Below are 18,576 nucleotides of genomic sequence, written 5' to 3'. Positions count from 1 at the left end.
GATCCATGCTTTCATGTTCTTTACACCAAATTCTGACGCTACCATCCAAATATGGCAACAGTCATCGAGATTTATCAGACAAGGTAACACCTGGTGTGGTCTTCTGCTGCTGTTCAGAGATGCTCTTCTGCATACTTTGGCTGTAATGAACAGGTACTTGAGTTACTATGCATTATTATCAGCTCGAAGCAGTCTGGCTGTTCTCCTCTTACCGCTGGCATCAACATCAGTAGATATTTTTTATAGAAGTTGAAAAAAATTCCACTAAAATCTAATACGCCACATTTGACTTTTTCATATTTTCTGGATACTTTGTGTTTGTTTTGGTAATATATAACATCTGACCCACATTGTCTCACACAGGTATCCTGATTATTAAATGAATAATAATTAAAAAAAAAAACTAGAATATGAAAGAGAAGACTTAAATGAGACCAAAAATGAAAGTTGTAAAACAGACTATAGTTACACCAAGAGCTTGATAAAGAGTGATTTAAGGGTGGACTTGTAAAATCTATACTGAACTATAATGAGTGATCTGGATGAGGGCTTGGAGAGTGACGAAGGAGAGGCTTGCAGACAAAATCATGTTGTGGAGCTGTTTTATGGTTTCCAGTTAGTTTGTGTTTCTTTGTTAAAATTTTGGTCCCGACTGTTGAAACAGTGATGTGTGAATAACAAATTTGCAAAACTTGATGCAATCACATAATTAGACAAGTTAACTAACTTATATTGTAGTTACACTAATTATTTCTCACAACTCAAGAAAACTAAAATCCTGTCAGGAGTTAATCTACTGACACTCTTATTTTATTTTGAAGGTTAAACACCCGTGGTTTTCCGGTTCTAGTGTCGCCGTCTGACTTCGCTGCCGTCCACTCGGGGAAGCTGAGAGGGAGGGTCGCCTACTCACAACTCAGACGGACTGAAGTTAGTTGGATTCTGTGCATGAGGCTGTATTTGGCGGGCGGTGCTTCCTGTGTCAGAACCGCTGGAGGAATAAAAAGCGTGTGGGTTGTTTTTTGTTTAAAATGAAATAAAATGCCTTTCATTACATTCCACTGCTAGCATCTAATACGAGCACTTATTTTCAACCCTTTTCAAAATCAAAAATATTATTAAAAATTTCTGTGGTTCTGAGTAGTTATTTGTCACAGTTATGTCTTAATCTATAAATAAAAGTATTACATCTATTTTAAACAGACAATCGTAAAAGCCTTTTTCTTAGCTATTGCATTTTTAATAGCTTAAATAATCACGTCAATTGTATATTTACGCAAAGATTTAAAAAGAAATATTGAAATTACAAACAAAATAAACACGTGTAACCATTGTAAAGTTGGGCAAAGTACATTTTTACATTTTTAAAAGCTTCTGAAAGTCTTGTGTGAAACTGAATGAGTGTTCAATGTGATGGCGACTATCTTTAACAATCAAAAATGTATTAAAATGGTTTTTTTAATCTACGACAGGGGTGTGAACCGAAATTACAATAATTTTAAGATAAACTCTTGACTTTTTGCTGTATTTACATGAGTTTTAAACCTGATAAAATGTCTTTTACAAAACTTTTACATTTTACATTTTTTGTTTGGGTTCCTAGAAAACATTTCACTCGGTTATTTGTTTATTAGTAACACCTTGGTGGCAAGTGGGTTTTGATTTTGGACTCAACTATGAAGATAAAATATATGGCAAACAATGGCAAAAATAAAGTCTCTGGGAAGATGGAAGAACAAACAGGTGAACAGTAGAGGGCTTAAAAATTCTCATGAATAAATGAATACATAACATTTTTAAAATGGAGAAAATGCCGATCAAAACTTTGTTCTACAACTGAATCTGTCTATCTGTGCAAATCAAAAATGTTAAAAAATAAAATCTCCTTGGAAAGGTCACGTGATTAATACAGAAATGGTCTTCCAACACAATGAAAGCACAGAACGTGTGAATGAGCTAAGGAGACATTTTTATTATTAATATTAGTATTTGGCTCACAGGGCCTCGTCTTGCTCTGCGTGTTTGTTTTGCAGCTTCGTTACTTACTAATCACGTGTTTTATCAGCTCCCAGAAGCTTCAGGATGTCTGATTCCAGACCGGGAAGTGGAGCTCGATTTAGACCGGTCTCACGGGAATATTATAGGGGACGGTTCAAAGTCTACATCCCTCCCTCTCTGCCTCTTTCTGCTCTCAGTCAGAGGCATCTGGAATCGCTGCGGATCGGAATCCTTTTCTCTTTTTTATTTGTTTCAGGCGTCAAAAGAGGGCAGGGATGCCTGTTTGTGAAGTGAGTGAAAAGGATCCACGAAGCTTTTCACTCAGTGGAGGAAAACTTTGAACTGGGATACTTGGAAGATAATTTGGATTTTTTTTCCCGGATAAAATAGTTTTTCTATGATAATTTCACAACACGTTTAAAGCTGCTAGAAGCGTGAATAATCCACAGGCTACCTCAGGAGGTCCGGTGTCTTCTCTATAGAGATATTATGTGCGCGCTGGAGTAATTTTTCCCCTCTCTGGGTCCAGGGATTTGTTTTTTATTTTTCTAGTGAGAGCAGGGCTGAGCAGAGGGCAGAGGGGAGCTAAATGCGGCTGACTGGCGACCCTGCACCGGGAACCATGAACAGCAGCGGGTCTGGCAACTTTCTGCTGGTCCCCATACCGGAGTACCCCCTGCTGGACTGCGTGCCCAACAAGACGGTGAAGATTGTGGTGCTGGGAGCGAGCAACGTCGGGAAAACCGGTACGGGGAGGAATGGAGGGAGGGGGGGTTATACAGGTTGAATTGTGAAATTAGGATTCAAATGAATGCGGGAAGTTTTGCACGGGAACTAAAGCTGATTTGACGCGTTGTGGGGAACTACTCTGGGAAAACTGTGGCTTGGATTTTAACATGACGACTATGAACAATCCTGCATGGTCCGTTCTAATTAAAATATCCTGATTAATTAAGGTAGAAATATTTGCAAATGCCTGCCGAAAATGCATACCGGTAATGATTGCCAGGGGGCGACAAATCCCATTGTTTACATGATCAATTTAACTCGTTTCCGTCCACTTTAACGGCTCTTAATGAGTATATCAAGTTGTAGTTGAAGTATCTAAATAATTTCACAGAAACTATACGAATCAAAAAGTATTTATTGACAATTAAAAGCCATGCACTGATAACTTTACTCAAGCATTTTGGACAAAAACAACTGATGAGCAGCAAAGATTTTAGTGCATGCTAGGCAAATGTATTTTTATTTTTATGTTAAAAGTGCATGAGGTACTAATTAACATAAGAACCCATTATATGGAGAAATATGTGTGTGCCAGATTTAGGCACACACTCTAATATTCATTTGCATTGCCTGGCATGTTAATGGCATTAACAGAGGGCGTAATCAAAATAAACATAGAAAATATATATACCACTATCGATGTATTTATTCATTTGCATCAGTTAATGAAGCCATGTTTATCTATTTATTTTAAGATTAGTTTAAAAAAATGTAAAATATATTTTAGGAAGTAGTGCTTGGTTCTGCGTTCAAACTCTTATTTTGAAAAGTCAAAAATGGGGAGTAATTTGGATATCTTATCCACTCCAAGTAACCTATCAAAACAGCTTAATATTGGCATTGAGTATAGTCTTATAAGTAAATGTAGCTACTTATTGCTATAATGTAACTACCTGAGTGGGACCCTTCAGAATAAAAGTATCCAACAAGAGGAAAGGAAAGACTATAAATGGCAGCTTCTGTTCGATTGTTTTATTTTAGATTTCAGGAATCTTTAAGCATACGGCGGCTTCTCAAAATACATTTGATGCCCTGCAGTCAGAAAGTGCAGCACTGGCTCTCAGTAACAGACTAAACAGATCAGCCAGGGGAGCAGCAGAGAGTAAGCTTTAGTACAAGAGGCTCATTTATCTCACTGGAGGTAAGAGACTGAGCTACAGTTATAATAAAGCTCAGATTGGAACATGAGAGCGAGAAGGCTGCAGAAAGCAAAGGAAGAGCTAAAAGATTCCCACAGAAATGATCAGTTCATCAGTTAGTAGTAAACATTCAAAGTAGTTGTGGCCCACATGATGCACCCTAATGATGCTGCTGTGATATCACCAAGGGAGCCTTAACTTGAGTTTATGACTTGCACTTTTATGATGCATCGGTGTCATGAACCACAGTTGTGGTGTTAAAAGACAAAAACATTTTACCTGACACAAAAGGCGTAATGTAAGATGCAATGGTTGCATTATGGGAAATATAGGAACCAGGATTTGTGGGTGCTCCAATGGCTCATGGCTCAATACTTTCAATGTTTTTTAAAATATCAAAATGTAGTTAAAGTTTATACTGCAGCCTATTCATTTAACCTTTTATCAGACAGCACATGGATGCTCTAGAAGTCGAAGAAGTTTTTACATGGTTATGGCAGCACTGGGTGTAGAAGAACAAACTCACACATGCATTAATACAAATGCAGTCGTGTGAAAAACAGTTTCATAGGAGTTTCTGCATGCCTGTGGAAAAAAAAAGTAGACTGCATGATTTAATAGCTTGTAGCATTTAGCAGCAATAACACAAAGTTATTGTTTGTTGACTTTATTTCTCCAACTGGAAGAATTGTGACTGACTCTTCTCTGCAAGGATTCGTTCATGCACAGCTCTCTTAAGGTCTCATCACAGCATTTCTGCCAGGTTGAGGTCTGGACTTTGCTTTATTTTCTTTTTCAGCCATTCTGTTGTAGATTTGCTGTTGCGTGACCTAATTTTGCCCAAGCTTTAGCTGTGGACCAGATGTCCTCACATTTGACCCTTTGGTATACAGAGGAGTCATGATTTACTCAGTGGTCTTGTGGCTGCAAAACAAGCGCAAATCATCGCACTTGACAGCTGTAATGGGATGTTTGTGCTGATATGCTGTGTTTGGCTTTCTCCAGACGTGGTTCTGTGCATTATGGTCAAACACCTAAACTTTGATCTCGCCTGTCCAAAGGACTTTGTTTTTGGTTTTCTGAAGAAACTTTGCAAGCCAAAGCCGTGCTGCCACGTTCTTTTTAGAGAGAAGACACTTTCTTCCTTTAACCCTTCCAAACCGTCCGTACTCGTTCAGTCTTTTTCTAATTGTACTGTCAATACTTTACATGCCTCAGTTGGCATAAATGTTGGACTCTGAGATGGACCTCTGCACTTTTTTTTTTCTTTTTTCAGTTTCTCTGAGCAAAGCATCAATGCACACACAAACTAATAAAGCTTTCAGTTTGAACCTTTTGATTAGTATTGGTCCTTTAATTTCATGCCTTTATCTGAAATAAGAACAATAGTTGTTAATATGAAGCTACAAGTTATCTCTTGAGGCATGTGGACCATTATTATGTTGCTTATATCTGTTGTGAGTCCTTTATTGTTTTAAATCCAGTCACTGAATCACTCCAGTGACCTTTTTATATGTATTATTCATGGTATCATCTGTTGGTAGCCTACAGAAAGATAAACCTCTCCTTTGATGGAGTGAATGGGGTGGTATCCAAATAGATATATTAAGCCAAACTCCCATTCCCAAAAGACTGAAAGTTAGAAAAACAGTGTTCAGAATCCAAACACCCAGAGGTGGATGAGGCAATCATTTACCAATAGAAGATGATTCAAATTCTGAGTATTGGTGAATCATTTCTCCCTTGAGACTTTTGGACTCTTTTGTTTAGATACTAAAGTCTTGAAAATCAAACTTATGTAGCAGTGCTCGGGGAAAGTGTTAAATAGATCAGAAGGTTACTGCAGGGCATTTGATTTTTCTGTAACAGAGGTTTGGATTCTGCCCTACAAACTCTGTGCTCATTCTTCTTGTTACTTTTTATTCTTCTTTTGCATCTCTAATTTTTCTTTTTGTTTCTTTTTAGCTTTGATTGTTAGGTTTCTGACCAAGAGGTTCATTGGTGATTATGAAGCAAACACAGGTGAGTTTCTGCACATCTGACTGTACTCACTGACTGAGTTCCCTCTGTAAAAGTCCACTGTTATAGAAAAAAAAGTTGATCCATTCATCAATCCGCCTCAATCTCTGTGTCTGCAGGGGCACTCTACTCCCGAAAGGTCACGCTGGAGGGTGAGGAAGTGTCGCTTCAGATCCAGGATACACCCTGTGTCGCTCTCCAGGTAAACAGGGGGCTGTAGCCATGTCGTCATCCTGGAGATTAGCTTGCATTATGCTAACTGCATGAAAGTACCAAAATATAACTGAAACATACAGACGGCTGATATGACAGGTTTCAGACTTGATTTAGAAAGTTATTCAAACTATTTCTAGATGTTAAAATTGAAAAAAAAAAAGAATATTTTGGGAAACTGCTGCAAACATCTTTGTTCAGATCTTGTGTCAAAATGTCCTTTAACCACACCACAAGGAAGCACTGAGAATATAAATGATCATAGATCAGTTAGAGTTAGCTTGATGGGGTCAGAAATATAGGAGATAAGTAAGCCACCATCAGGAAATTAGGGCACTGGCTTTAACTGAGACCTGTTATTGATTAGTTCGTAATTATTGTCACTTATCATGATTATGAGGTGGGAGGCTGCTGTGGCTGTGTATCGTTCTTCCACGTGCTACCGAGGCCACTGTTTGGCTATCTCAGGTACAAAAGCCTCGCCTACCTTCTCTTCAAATGTTTTATAAAGGGGAACAAATCAGAAAAAAGCTGATGATGATGATGCACATACAATTATATCCTAAAAGTGTGTTGTTTTATTTCTAAGCTTTTGTACCATTACGATTAGAGTTACCCGCCTCTGTGCACATAGTTCTAGATTCATTTGCCAATAACACGACTGACATTTGTTCTTTTCCTTCGTTTTTTTTTTTAAATATCCTGTAGATATAACAATAATATGCTGTTGTGAACTTCCTTGACTGTGATAATTTGGATGTGAAAATCTGATACTGTGCTAGCTTTAATTTGTGGGGTTAAAAAGTTCCAAAGGGATATCTCTTTCTTGCATCATTGCCTAATCTAGTAAAATTCGTACTCCCCAAAGTCCCCAAATATTCCCATTTAAAAAAAAAAAAAAAAAAAAGTTATCTCAAAGCCATTTTAGGAAAGTATTGAAGTTTGAGGAAGTACTTCAAATACAATCTCCTCACACATGATGAGTTTAATGAGTGCAACGTGCCACACAGCTTATCCTGCTCAACGGCCTGTTTACAAAACCAACCTTCAGAGCTGCTCATTTCCTACACGGGGGGAGATAACAGGGCAAGGAGGTCTCTCCTGGCAGGTCGGACCACCTCTCAGAGATTAGACAGAAATAACTGACGTGTGAGAGAAGCATGAGTGTTGAATGTGTGTGTCGAGGTCAAGCAGTTAAGGGCTTTTTCGTAACCTTTAATTGGGTGTTTTCTAAAATGTGGTGTTTAAAAAGCAAATAATGGAAACACACTTTGCTTGGTAAATTTGTAGGTAAAGTTCAGATAAGAAAATAAATTGGGTGGTCTGATGTATTGAGTTCAAAGTCAGAAACAGCTGGCACATGTCCACAATGAGGCATTAGTCATGGAAATGAACGTTCTAGTACAATTACTATGTGCTTGGCCACTTTGAACAGGAAAATCATCATGGATGGGTTTTAAACAATCATAACATCACAGGTGTGAAATAGTTATATTCGTTTGTGTTGGGCATGATTTTTTTGTTTTTGGTCTGACGTGTTGCATGCAATTCTGCAGCACCTACAGTTGTGTTCAGAAATCCAGTCATCATGAGCATACGCAAGAATGTCACTGTAACTTTGGTCTTTTAATGACTTTAAACAACAAGAACTAGGTGTACAAATCTGAATTTATTGTAGACTTTCTCTGAACCACACATTCTCAAATATATACAAACATTCATGTGACTAACTTCACAAGACAAAGGCCTTTTAACTTGTTGTTAGTGATGATTGACTACAACTAGTTGTTTCCCTTTGTCAGCATAAAAAGGATTTGTTTGACAGCACTCATTGGACTGAGCAACAGTCAGAACAACGAGAGAGTTCAAGCAAGATCTAAGAAGAATTATAGATTTTCACAGGTTGGGAAGGTCTCTTGGAGCCATTTCTAAACAACTGTAGATTCCAGGATCATCAATTCAAACAACTGTACATAAGTACAAGTTATTTGGATGTGTCAACACTTTGCCAGGGTCTGGAAAAAGATCCAAACAATCATCCTCAAATGACAGGAAACTAGTTCAGATGTTCAGAAAAAAAACGAGGGACCATGAAGGCTGGCATGAACTGCTGGAACACAAACATCACTCTCCTTAGTCAAGTGAGTTTTACATCGCCATGGACAAATTTGCAGCTGCCCAAATACCAATGGTACTGAGACATTGTACAAAGTAAATTAAATAACAACGGAGGAGGACTACCGCCAAGTTCTTCAACTTCATTACAAATCAACAACTGGATGGTTGAAACTTGGATATAATTCATTCTCTGAGCAGAACAATGATTCCAAACAGACATCAAAATTTGTTTTGATGGATGAAGCAGGCTAGCATTAAACTTCTGGAACAGCCTTGCAACAGCTCAACCTAAACCAATTTTTGTGGATTATGCTTAAAAGCCGCGTCTGTGCCATCAAACCAACCAATTTAACTGAACTCTACGAATTCTACCAAGAAGATTGGTCAGAAATCCAGAGAGTTATGCCACAAATTTGTTGATGATGACAAAAAGTGTCTGGTTGACATACAACTTGCTAGAGACCTTTAACCAAGTATTAATGGGGGTGAGCGCATATTTTTGAGGCTGTATCTGTATAGAAGCAGCAGGACCAGACGGCATCCCAGGTCGTATCCTCAGAGACTGTGCATACCAGCTAGCTCCTGTGTTCACTGAGATATTCAACATCTCTTTATCTCAGTCGGTGATCCCCACATGCTTCAAAGAGTCCATCATTGTTCCTGTCCCGAAGAAACCCCACCCTGCTTCTCTCAATGACTATCGCCCTGTAGCCCTCACCTCAGTAGTGATGAAGTGCTTTGAACGCCTGGTCAGAGACTTCATCATTTCTTCACTACCAGACACACTGGACCCACTACAGTTCGCTTACCGTCCAAATCGTTCCACAGACGATGCCATCTCTCATCTCCTCCACACATCACTCACTCACTTGGACACTAGAAGGGGGAATTATGTTAAAATGCTCTTCATAGACTACAGCTCTGCATTTAACACCATAATTCCCTCCACACTCACCACCAAGCTGGAGCATCTGGGACTCAGCTCATCTATGTGTCAGTGGATCTCCAACTTCCTAACTGGCAGACCACAGGCAGTAAGGATGGGCGGACATGTCTCAGCCTCCACCACTCTCAGCACTGGAGCCCCCCAGGGGTGTGTTCTGAGCCCCCTGCTGTACTCTTTGTACACATATGACTGTGTGGCCACTACCAGCTCCACCACCATCATCAAGTTTGCTGACGACACCGTCGTGGTGGGCCTGATCTCTGATAACAACGAGACGGCCTACCTGAAGGAGATTAGGAATCTGGAGAACTGGTGCCAGAGGAACAACCTCCTTCTAAACGTCAGTAAGACAAAGGAGCTGATAGTGGACTTCAGCACTAAGCAGGAGAGGAACTACCAGACCCCCGTCATCAACGAGTGCCCAGTGGAGAGAGTGGACAGCTTCAAATACCTCGGAGTTCACATCACGCAGGACCTGTCATGGTCCTGTCACATCAACACCGTGGTGAAAAAGGCCCGTCAGCGTCTCTACCACCTCAGACGCTTGAGAGACTTCCAACTGCCCTCCAAGGTGCTCAGGAACTTTTACTCGTGCACCATAGAGAGCATCCTGGCGGGAAACATCTTAACCTGGTTCGGGAACAGCACCATGCAGGACAGACGAGCTCTACAGAGGGTTGTGCGGTCAGCTGAGCGCACCATCCGCTCCGAGCTCCCTGACCTGCACTCAATCTACAGCAGGCGGTGCTGGACCAAGGCCAGGAAGATGGTGAAGGACCTCAGCCATCCCAACAACAGACTGTTCTGTCTGTTGAGGTCAGGAAAGCGATTCCGCTCCCTGAAGACCAACACAGAGAGACTGAGGAGGAGCTTCTTCCCGCAGGCGATACGGTCTCTCAATCACACCACCACACAGTACTGACCCACACATATGGTTCTTACACACACACTGGACTTTCTGGACTTTGTTTTCACTTCATTACTTAAATCACTTTAAGCATATTTGCACTGCACAAGACATAATGTGGATTGCACAACACTGGTCACTACATTCTTCATTTCCAGTTAATACTTGTACAGCTGCTGTTATTGTGTATATATTTATTTATATTTCTTCATATATTCTTATATCGTTCTATATTGTGTATTTTGTTGTACAGTTATTTTATTTTCAACTTTAATTTATATATTTTATCTTATTCTTTCCCAGTTAAATTTACCCTTCATTCTAATTTGTGTTGTACAGTTATTTCATTTTTAACCTTAATTTATATTTTATTCCTTCCTAGTAAAATTTACCCTTTTTAATTTTTCATATTTATTTCCTATCTTATTCATAGCCTTTTCCTTTTTCTTTTTTTTAAATTTTGTTTTTTTTTTTAAGGTCACGAGCAGTTGTGTAAGCATTTCACTGCATATCGTACTGTGTATGACTGTGTACGTGACAAATAGAATTTGAATTTGAATTTGAAGAATAAAATTAGAAAAGAGAGATAACATAAACATACAAAACTTAGGCCATGCAATAATGACAAATGGAAAAAAGGGGCTTGAAGGAGCAGTCTATGATGGGAAATCTGGATCTATAGCAGCAAAACTAAATGCACAGTAGGGGAGACTGAAAGACAAAGCCACTGCCTCCCATTCTACTTATAGAAACTCTAGCAACGAGAAGTAAGCCTGCAGTCTTAGAGCGCGAAGTTCTCTATTACTCTAGGATTGCGTGGTACTGCAAGTTCTTCTTTTTTTTCTTTTTTTTTTCTTCTCTTTCTTCTCTTTCTTTTCTTTTCTTTTCTTAGCTGCACAACATTGAAAGTAGCCTTTATTGTTGTTGTTGCATTTTCAAGCTGTTATGCAGCTAAATGTTTTGTCTGTTTATATGTTTATTTGCTTTAATCAAAGCAGGGTCATTTTAATCTAATTAACTTGCGCAATCACAGCCATGACTCAAAGTGGCCTGCCTAGCTTTACAGCCACTCTATTTCAAAGCAGGCTTAAACATGCTAAAGCAGGTACTTTTTCCTGCAACTCGCAATTGTGCCATCATTTTCATTATTGTAGTTCTGTTTTGCAGAGTAATCACATGTGGTAAAATATTAAAATTACATGTAATTAAATTTACACCTAATACTAATGTTAATAGGCTAATTTTGTCTTAATAGGCTATGTCACCTTCATTGTAGGGATCAAATATGTTTTGTGGCTCCATACAGATTTGTTTCTTTCTAGCAATTCCTCAAAAATATGTCTCTTGATAGCAAAAGTTGCCAACCTTTGGCCTAGGCTTTTCAAAGTGACCATGCACATCTGACTACTGACACTGACTGGCCAATGTTGTCACATGGAGGTACTCAAGGGTGTTCAAGGAACTGCAGGGATGATTAAAGCCTTTGATTAAGATGATTTTAAGATATCTCCCCTTAGAGGAACTGTGGGACCATCCTACTGGGAGTCAACCCAAGGACAGCCCCAACAGAGAAAGGGATTACTTCAGCTCATCCTGGGATTTCTCAGGAGATGGAGATGTGGTAGACTGGTACTGTCAATAGATTTCTATTCTTTTAACAGACCAGCATAAAAGGAAAATATAAGGGAATTTTTGTCACATGCATCTGTCTGTATCTGATGTAGTCTACTTTAGTCTAATTTACACACACACACACACACACACACACACACACACACACACACACACACACACACACACACACACGTACGTCACTGTTCACTAGCTCTATAACATCTTCATAGTAGTTCCATTATGTAATAAAGAAAAATCTAAATTAAAAAAACTGAGATTTTCCTACTTAATTTACTGTGAGATTTTAGGTTTTTCAATTTTATTTATCCAATTATTTATTTAGTGATGGGGGAATACTCCAACCATTTTCAGCTATCAAAAATACACATGGGTTACAACACATTACTTTATTTATTTATTTTTTTGCCTGTCCCGTTTGGCTCTTTTGCCATCAGAATTATTGTCTAAAGGCAAAGAAAGATGCCCAACGGATTTACTTTACCAAACTGACCATCCCAGCCTTGCCATAATGGTCCATTTAATTCACCTTTTATTGTTTATTTTATTTTCACTTACTGAATACGGGATAGACTTGACTGGGGGAAAGAAGGGGAGAAAGAAAGAGGGAAAGAGAAACAGCTGAGAAGAGGGACGGGGGAGAAGGGCAAAAAACAAAAACCAACAGAACGGGCAGAAAAAAAAATGCATATATCAATCACCTGGATCACCTGCTGAGAAAGAAAAAAGAAAACAAGCAGAAGAGAACAAGAGTAATAGAATAAACAACATCACAATGATATATGGGAATATGACAGTAAATACTAAATGTTAAACATTATTGTGCAGCACATAAGATCAACAGAACCAGGGGGAGTTGCAGTGACGCGCCCGTGAGCTCCGCTGGCAGCCAGCTGTGCCTGAGTGACCGAGCCCCAGGCCGAGAGGCCGGGGGCACCCCACCTCCGAAGTGGCCCGAGCGAGCCCCAGGCTCCAGGCCCCGATAAGCGGCCGCCAAGGAGTGAGCCGGTGTGTACCTGGACGCCCATCCCCAGACACAAAGAACCACCAACGCACCGATGTCTGAGGGAGTCCGCCACTGGCAGGGGAAGTGGTGGTGGGTGGAGATAGGCCTCCAAACCTTGGAGGGCCTCAGATGTCCCCAGAGAGGTGGCGCCTGACACCCAACCTGACATATAGACACAGAAATACAGGCACACACAGATACAAACATCCATTCCCACCCTCATGCTCTCATATGCACTTACTCCACACTCAACCAACGTGGAGACAAACATGAAGAGACGCTGTACACATGATCACACTCCCCAAGCGTACTCTACAAACCGGGTCTAGGTACCCTTGTCCCTGGAGGGGGGAACTGCACCCAGACCCAGGTGGTGTTACCCTTTTCCCTGCGGTGGGGAGAGGCAGACCGCCTCGACTCCGCAGCAGCAGGGAGGCCCCACACTCCAGACCGCAGTCGGATGGCCAACTCCTCCTCTTAGCAGCAGCAGGTCGGAGAGAATGGGGGTGAGAGAAGACTCCAAACCTCCCTCCACCCGCTCATTGTAGTGTTGATGCATGTGTGTTCTAAGGTGCATTTAAAACCCAGGAGGACATGGAGCTGCCTGCCAGAGAGCAGCAGGTAAGCACATAGTCCCTCCTGCTGGCCCTCAATGTCTACGTGTATTTAAAATTGAGAGGTGGGCAACGACGCCAGGGGTGAGGTGTACACCCTGATGGTAACTTGGATTCCGTGTATCGTGCCCACCCCCAAGATCCTATATGTATGTGTAATGAGAGAGTGAGTAATGTGAATGTCTAAGTTGTGGGACTGCAAGTTCTTCAAGATACGATGGTTCCTGATTATTCAGAACTTCGTGTGAAGGAGAATTTCAAATTAAGTTCTAGATTTGAATATGATCCCCTTTCTAGTACCTGTTAGCAGAACTACAGAATGTTACTGTGTGTTTTACAGGACGATGCCGAGGGTCTGTACTGTCAGGAGCAGATCAACAGGTAAGACTGGAAACACACGAATATGAATTTGAATTAAACACAGTGCACTATGCTAACCTCCACTATGATAACTGGGCCTGCAGGTCAATCTACTGGGCAGATGGATATGTGCTGGTTTTCTCCATCACAGACCACAACAGCTACAGAACCATCCAGCCACTGTACCAGCATGTCAGACGTATACACCCCTCTGGAAACATACCGGTTATACTGGTTAGTTATGCGATCATTAGAAACAACCTGGAAAAAACAACAACCTAGTGATATTCTTTCAGTTATTTTATTTAAAATGTCTCTGTTTCTGTTCATTCAATCTTTAGTGCAAGACAGACCAGACAATACCAGACACCTACTAACCCCAATCCTATAATCTAATCTGTTGTGTCATCTGTAATCTGCTGCAGGTTGGCAACAAAAGTGACCTGCTCCGAGCCCGACAAGTGCCTGCAGATGAAGGCGAGACGTTAGCAGCTTCATTAGGTGGGAGTTTCTTCTACTTCTGTACCACCAAACCTTTGCCCACTAATCAAAAGAGATATTTCTTCAAAAAAGAAGCCTGACTACTCCAGTTTGTGGGCATTAATGTGTTTAAAAATGTCCTCTACTAGCAATAAAATATATCACAAGGCTAAATGTTTAACACATAATATGTCCTACCACTAAATGGTAAATGGACTGGTTCCTTTTACTCTACCAGAACACTTCATACAACATGCTTTATTCACCCATCCATACAAATGCTTTTTCTATGCGCAAGTGCATCAGAGAGCAGCCTGGGTTTAATATCTTGCCCAATGATATTTTGGCATGCAGACTGGAGCAGCCGGAATCAAACCACCAACCTTCTGATTAGTAAATGTCCGGCTCTACCTCTGGAGCTACAGCCACCATCACTTTGCGAGAACATTGCATTCCACTATCTACAGGGTGGGCCATTTATATGGATACACCGTAATAACATGGGAATGGTTGGTGATATTAAAGTCCTGTTTGTGGCACATTAGTATATGTGAGGGGGCAAACTCCTCAAGATGGGTGGTGACCATGGTGGCCATTTAGAAGTCGGCCATCTTGGATACAACTTTTGTTTTTTCAATAGGAAGAGGGCCATGTGACACATCAAACTTATTGGTAATGTCACAAGAAAAACAATGGTGTGCTTGGTTTCAACGTAACTTTATTCTTTCATGAGTTATTTACAAGTTTCTCTTTGTTCACAGCCATTGACATGTCGAAGAGGTTAACACGTGAGGAGCGGATCGAAATTGTGTTGATATCTGGTGAACACAGTAACCGGGTCATTGCAGCAGATTTCAATGCAAGACACCCTACGAGACCACCCATCTCCCATGCTACAGTTAGCAAACTGCTTGCTAATCTGCTGCAATGACCCGGTTACAGGACGAGGCAACAGAAAGTGGACTAATTAAACTATAAAAACAAGTAGCAGCTACAGCTGAAATATAACAACTAATGGCTCAAAATGCTGTCGAATAAATGTAAATAAAAGCTAACAAACTAAGAAACAAACTCAGTGTTTATAGTTTTTTATAGTTATTTTTAGCCAATCTGTTCTTTACCTTGTTAAGTACAGGTTTTGTTTTATGTAAATAATTTCATGGTCATAAAAATATGACCATGAATAACAATCTTGACCCCTTTATTGATTTAACTTCTCAGACCTGTAAGTGTTGCCCATCCTGTATATGCAGTATGTGATATATCTTAACTATATACTGCATGATATCTAATGAATTACATTTCTGTGCTAAAGATAAGAGTGGCCCTAATCTGAATGTTACTTCTGCTCACAGGAGGAGTTTACTTTGAGGTCTCAGCCAGAGAAAACCATGAAGGAGTCCATGCTGCCTTCCTACATCTCTGTCAAGAGGTGGGACTTTGTTTTTGCTGATATTTGTTAGTCCAAAATATTAGAATTTGACTTAGCTATCGGTGTATTCCGAGTCCAACCACCTATGTGGGACTTTCTGCTTTCTGTGAAAATGGATTTCATTTCCCCTTGATGCCCATAAATACAGAAAACACAGAAAAACCCTGTGTTGGTCCAGAAAGGATCACAGAAAGGATCACAAAAATCCCGTAATAGACTGGTTTGTATATTTGTTTTTTCTAGTGGAGTAATTTTTGCCCAAGTGGTTTGTTTCATTTTGGGTATGTTTAGACTTTCTGCTTCCTTTTGTGGCGCTGCAGAGAGTAGGTTCCCAAACGCTGGCTTGTTGAATCATTGTGTAAATCTGCGGTTCTCTGTAGCTTTTTGAGTCTTTCAGGTCATTGTTTTGGTTTTCAGTTCCAGCTTTCATTAAGTTTAAAGTTTGGTTTTAATGGTGTATTTTTTGGATGAGGTTTTTTTTTCCTAATACAGACAACGCTTGAGAGATTTCACATGACAAGGGAGGAAGTGGTAGTGGTGATATAAGTCACACTCACTTAATTTTGATGGAGTCTGGGAGAGTGGTTGTCAGATTGCAGGATATGAGATCTGTATGGGTGCTGCTAATTGTCACATGAGGAATGCATGAAAATATTTCAGTGTTTTGAGCAGCAATAGTCCTTTGAAGGGAGTGAAAATAAGCAGTAAACACAATACTAACATTGTATCAAGCTTATATGGCCAACGTGCTGTTCCTCTACACTTACTGTGGAGGAACGTCATTAATTCAGCCAGGTAACTTCAGGTTTACCCCACCTGTTGCTGGAATATATCGTCGTGGTAACTGCAAATATAACCTTCTGACCAATCAGTTCTCCACAAAAGTGTCACTTTTCCTGAAAGTGTGCCGACAGAGTCTAAACCTTCTCTGTAGTGCCTAATATCTTTGTGTTTCCCTGATAAGCTTTAGTAATAAAGACTTTTAGACTTAACTTTATTCCTTTTTTTTGTTTCCTGTTAACTGCAAACATATTTACAACAATTTTATTATTATAAGCCCTTAAATGTCATCTTAAAACAGGACACCTGTTTGAACTTCTGTCATATTTGAACATAGTCTACGCCTTTGTTTGAATCCAGTGGAATATAAACCAGATTTGATTTCAAACATTCATTCAAACTTAATTTTCTTCCAGTACTGACTTGAATTAGTTTAGCAGGCATCAGTTTTAAATTGCAGCAAAACTGACTTGTTCTCATATGTGATTACATTTTGACAAGTCTGTCTGTCTTCTGTCCCGCAGGTGATCCGGGCACTGGGAGGAGGGAATGGGGAGAAGAGAAGAGGAGGACTCCACCTGGCCAGACCCAAATCTCCCAACATGCAGGAGCTGAAGAGGAGGTTCAGGCAGGTCCTCTCCTCCAAAGTCAAATCAGCCACGACCATCTGAGTGCAGTACGGGCTGAAAAATGACAACCTGCAGCCGGGCACGTGGCGGAAATAAAAGCTAAAACGCCAAAGGGAAAAAAAAAATCACAAGAAGAGTTTTATGTTTGGAGATATGGAGCCATTACTGGCATGAAAAGACATGTGTGGTGTGTGTGTGTGGTGATCAAAGCTTCTCGAGAGCACAAGGAGTCCTGATCAGATGGATGAAACAAAGCCTTTCTGGCAGGCGAGCTCTTCTGGAAGGAACTTGTGGTCAACACGACCTCTTTCCAGACTCGAGTACAGCAAAGACGCTGCCCAAAGCTGAAATGACAGATACGGCCAAACAAACAGCTTGTGTTGTATCAGAAACTTTGCATGTTTGTCATGAAAGGCAGCAGAACTTTCTGACACGTTTATGTCTTATTTCTTTCCGGTTAAAAGCCAATGAATACATCGTGAACAAAGTGAATTAAATATACCAAAAACAGCGAAGACGTATCAGATTTATCCGGTTTGTTTTACATGACTCAACATCTCTTATTTCATCTCTCAACTGTGTTACATATTCATTGTTTTGTTTTGTTTTTTACTTACTGGGGAATAAAATGTTACTCAAAAGACATTGTTTTGTTTCTTTTTCCTATCCTGGGGTCAATCCAGTTGAGAATGACGACATAGTTCAGTGTTTCCTGAAACCAAATATATGAAATATGAGTCTCCTTTCTCTCTGAGACATGGTGTTCTGAACTAAAACAGGAAATGACCCAACGAGGCAGGCGTTCAAGGCTATAAGCTGAGACAAATGCTGGCATTTGATGACAGGAAGGAAGTCCTTTTGTAACAAAATAAACTCCTGATATTTATGGAAGATCAATGCTGTCAATAATAAAACACACAAGCATGTTTTGTATTCAAGCAATATCTGTTATTTAGTTAATTTACTTGAACTTGAAACTGTAATTGTCCTTTTAAATTTAAAATATACAAGAAATCTGGGTATTTTCCATTTTATTAACTTAAAAAAAAATGGCGTAAATTAGTTCATTTTCATTTTAGCATTAACTGAAAATGATCTTAAAACATGATATTTCAGAAAACATACACTTATTTCATAGGACAGGTGCACAGCAGAGGTTGTCCATCATCAGTAAATAAAGATTTATAAATCTCTTTTCCACGAGGGGGTAAATTTATAAAGGGCCCAACAATACATATGGATACCAAAAATAAAACCCGAGAGACTAAAGAATTCTGCATCATATGTAAGTTTATGTACTTTTGAAAAGTATGAATTTTAACGTCCCGTCCAGAGTTTGAACAACACAAAAAAATGAAATTAGAGATGGGTTCCTTATGAATTGCCAGTTCAGATTTGTCTTAAAATCACATGTATTAAACTTAATTTGATACTTTTTAATATCTGCAACTGTAAACGTCTCTAAAGTTCAACGTTTTCATAAATTAAAGCATTACTATCAGCACCACCATCAC

The 18,576-nt window shown here is 39.8% G+C and overlaps 1 protein-coding gene across 1 annotated transcript; it reads left to right on the top strand.

The window, feature by feature from the left end:
* Nucleotides 1-1,994: 1,994 nt before the first annotated feature.
* On the top strand, nt 1,995-17,705 carry rasl11a (RAS-like, family 11, member A). Its single transcript, XM_082528202.1, has 8 exons — nt 1,995-2,744; nt 5,892-5,948; nt 6,065-6,147; nt 13,722-13,762; nt 13,846-13,975; nt 14,167-14,242; nt 15,577-15,653; nt 16,958-17,705. The coding sequence occupies exons 1-8, from the start codon at nt 2,588-2,590 to the stop codon at nt 17,102-17,104; spliced, it is 768 nt and encodes a 255-aa protein (XP_082384328.1). The 5' UTR covers nt 1,995-2,587; the 3' UTR covers nt 17,105-17,705.
* Nucleotides 17,706-18,576: the final 871 nt, after the last annotated feature.

Source organism: Aulonocara stuartgranti (genome assembly GCF_965226115.1).
Source record: "Aulonocara stuartgranti genome assembly, chromosome: 3".
Classification (NCBI taxonomy): Eukaryota; Metazoa; Chordata; class Actinopteri; order Cichliformes; family Cichlidae; genus Aulonocara; species Aulonocara stuartgranti.
Note: the sequence above shows the minus strand (reverse complement) of the source record. Positions and strands in the feature narration are given on the sequence as shown.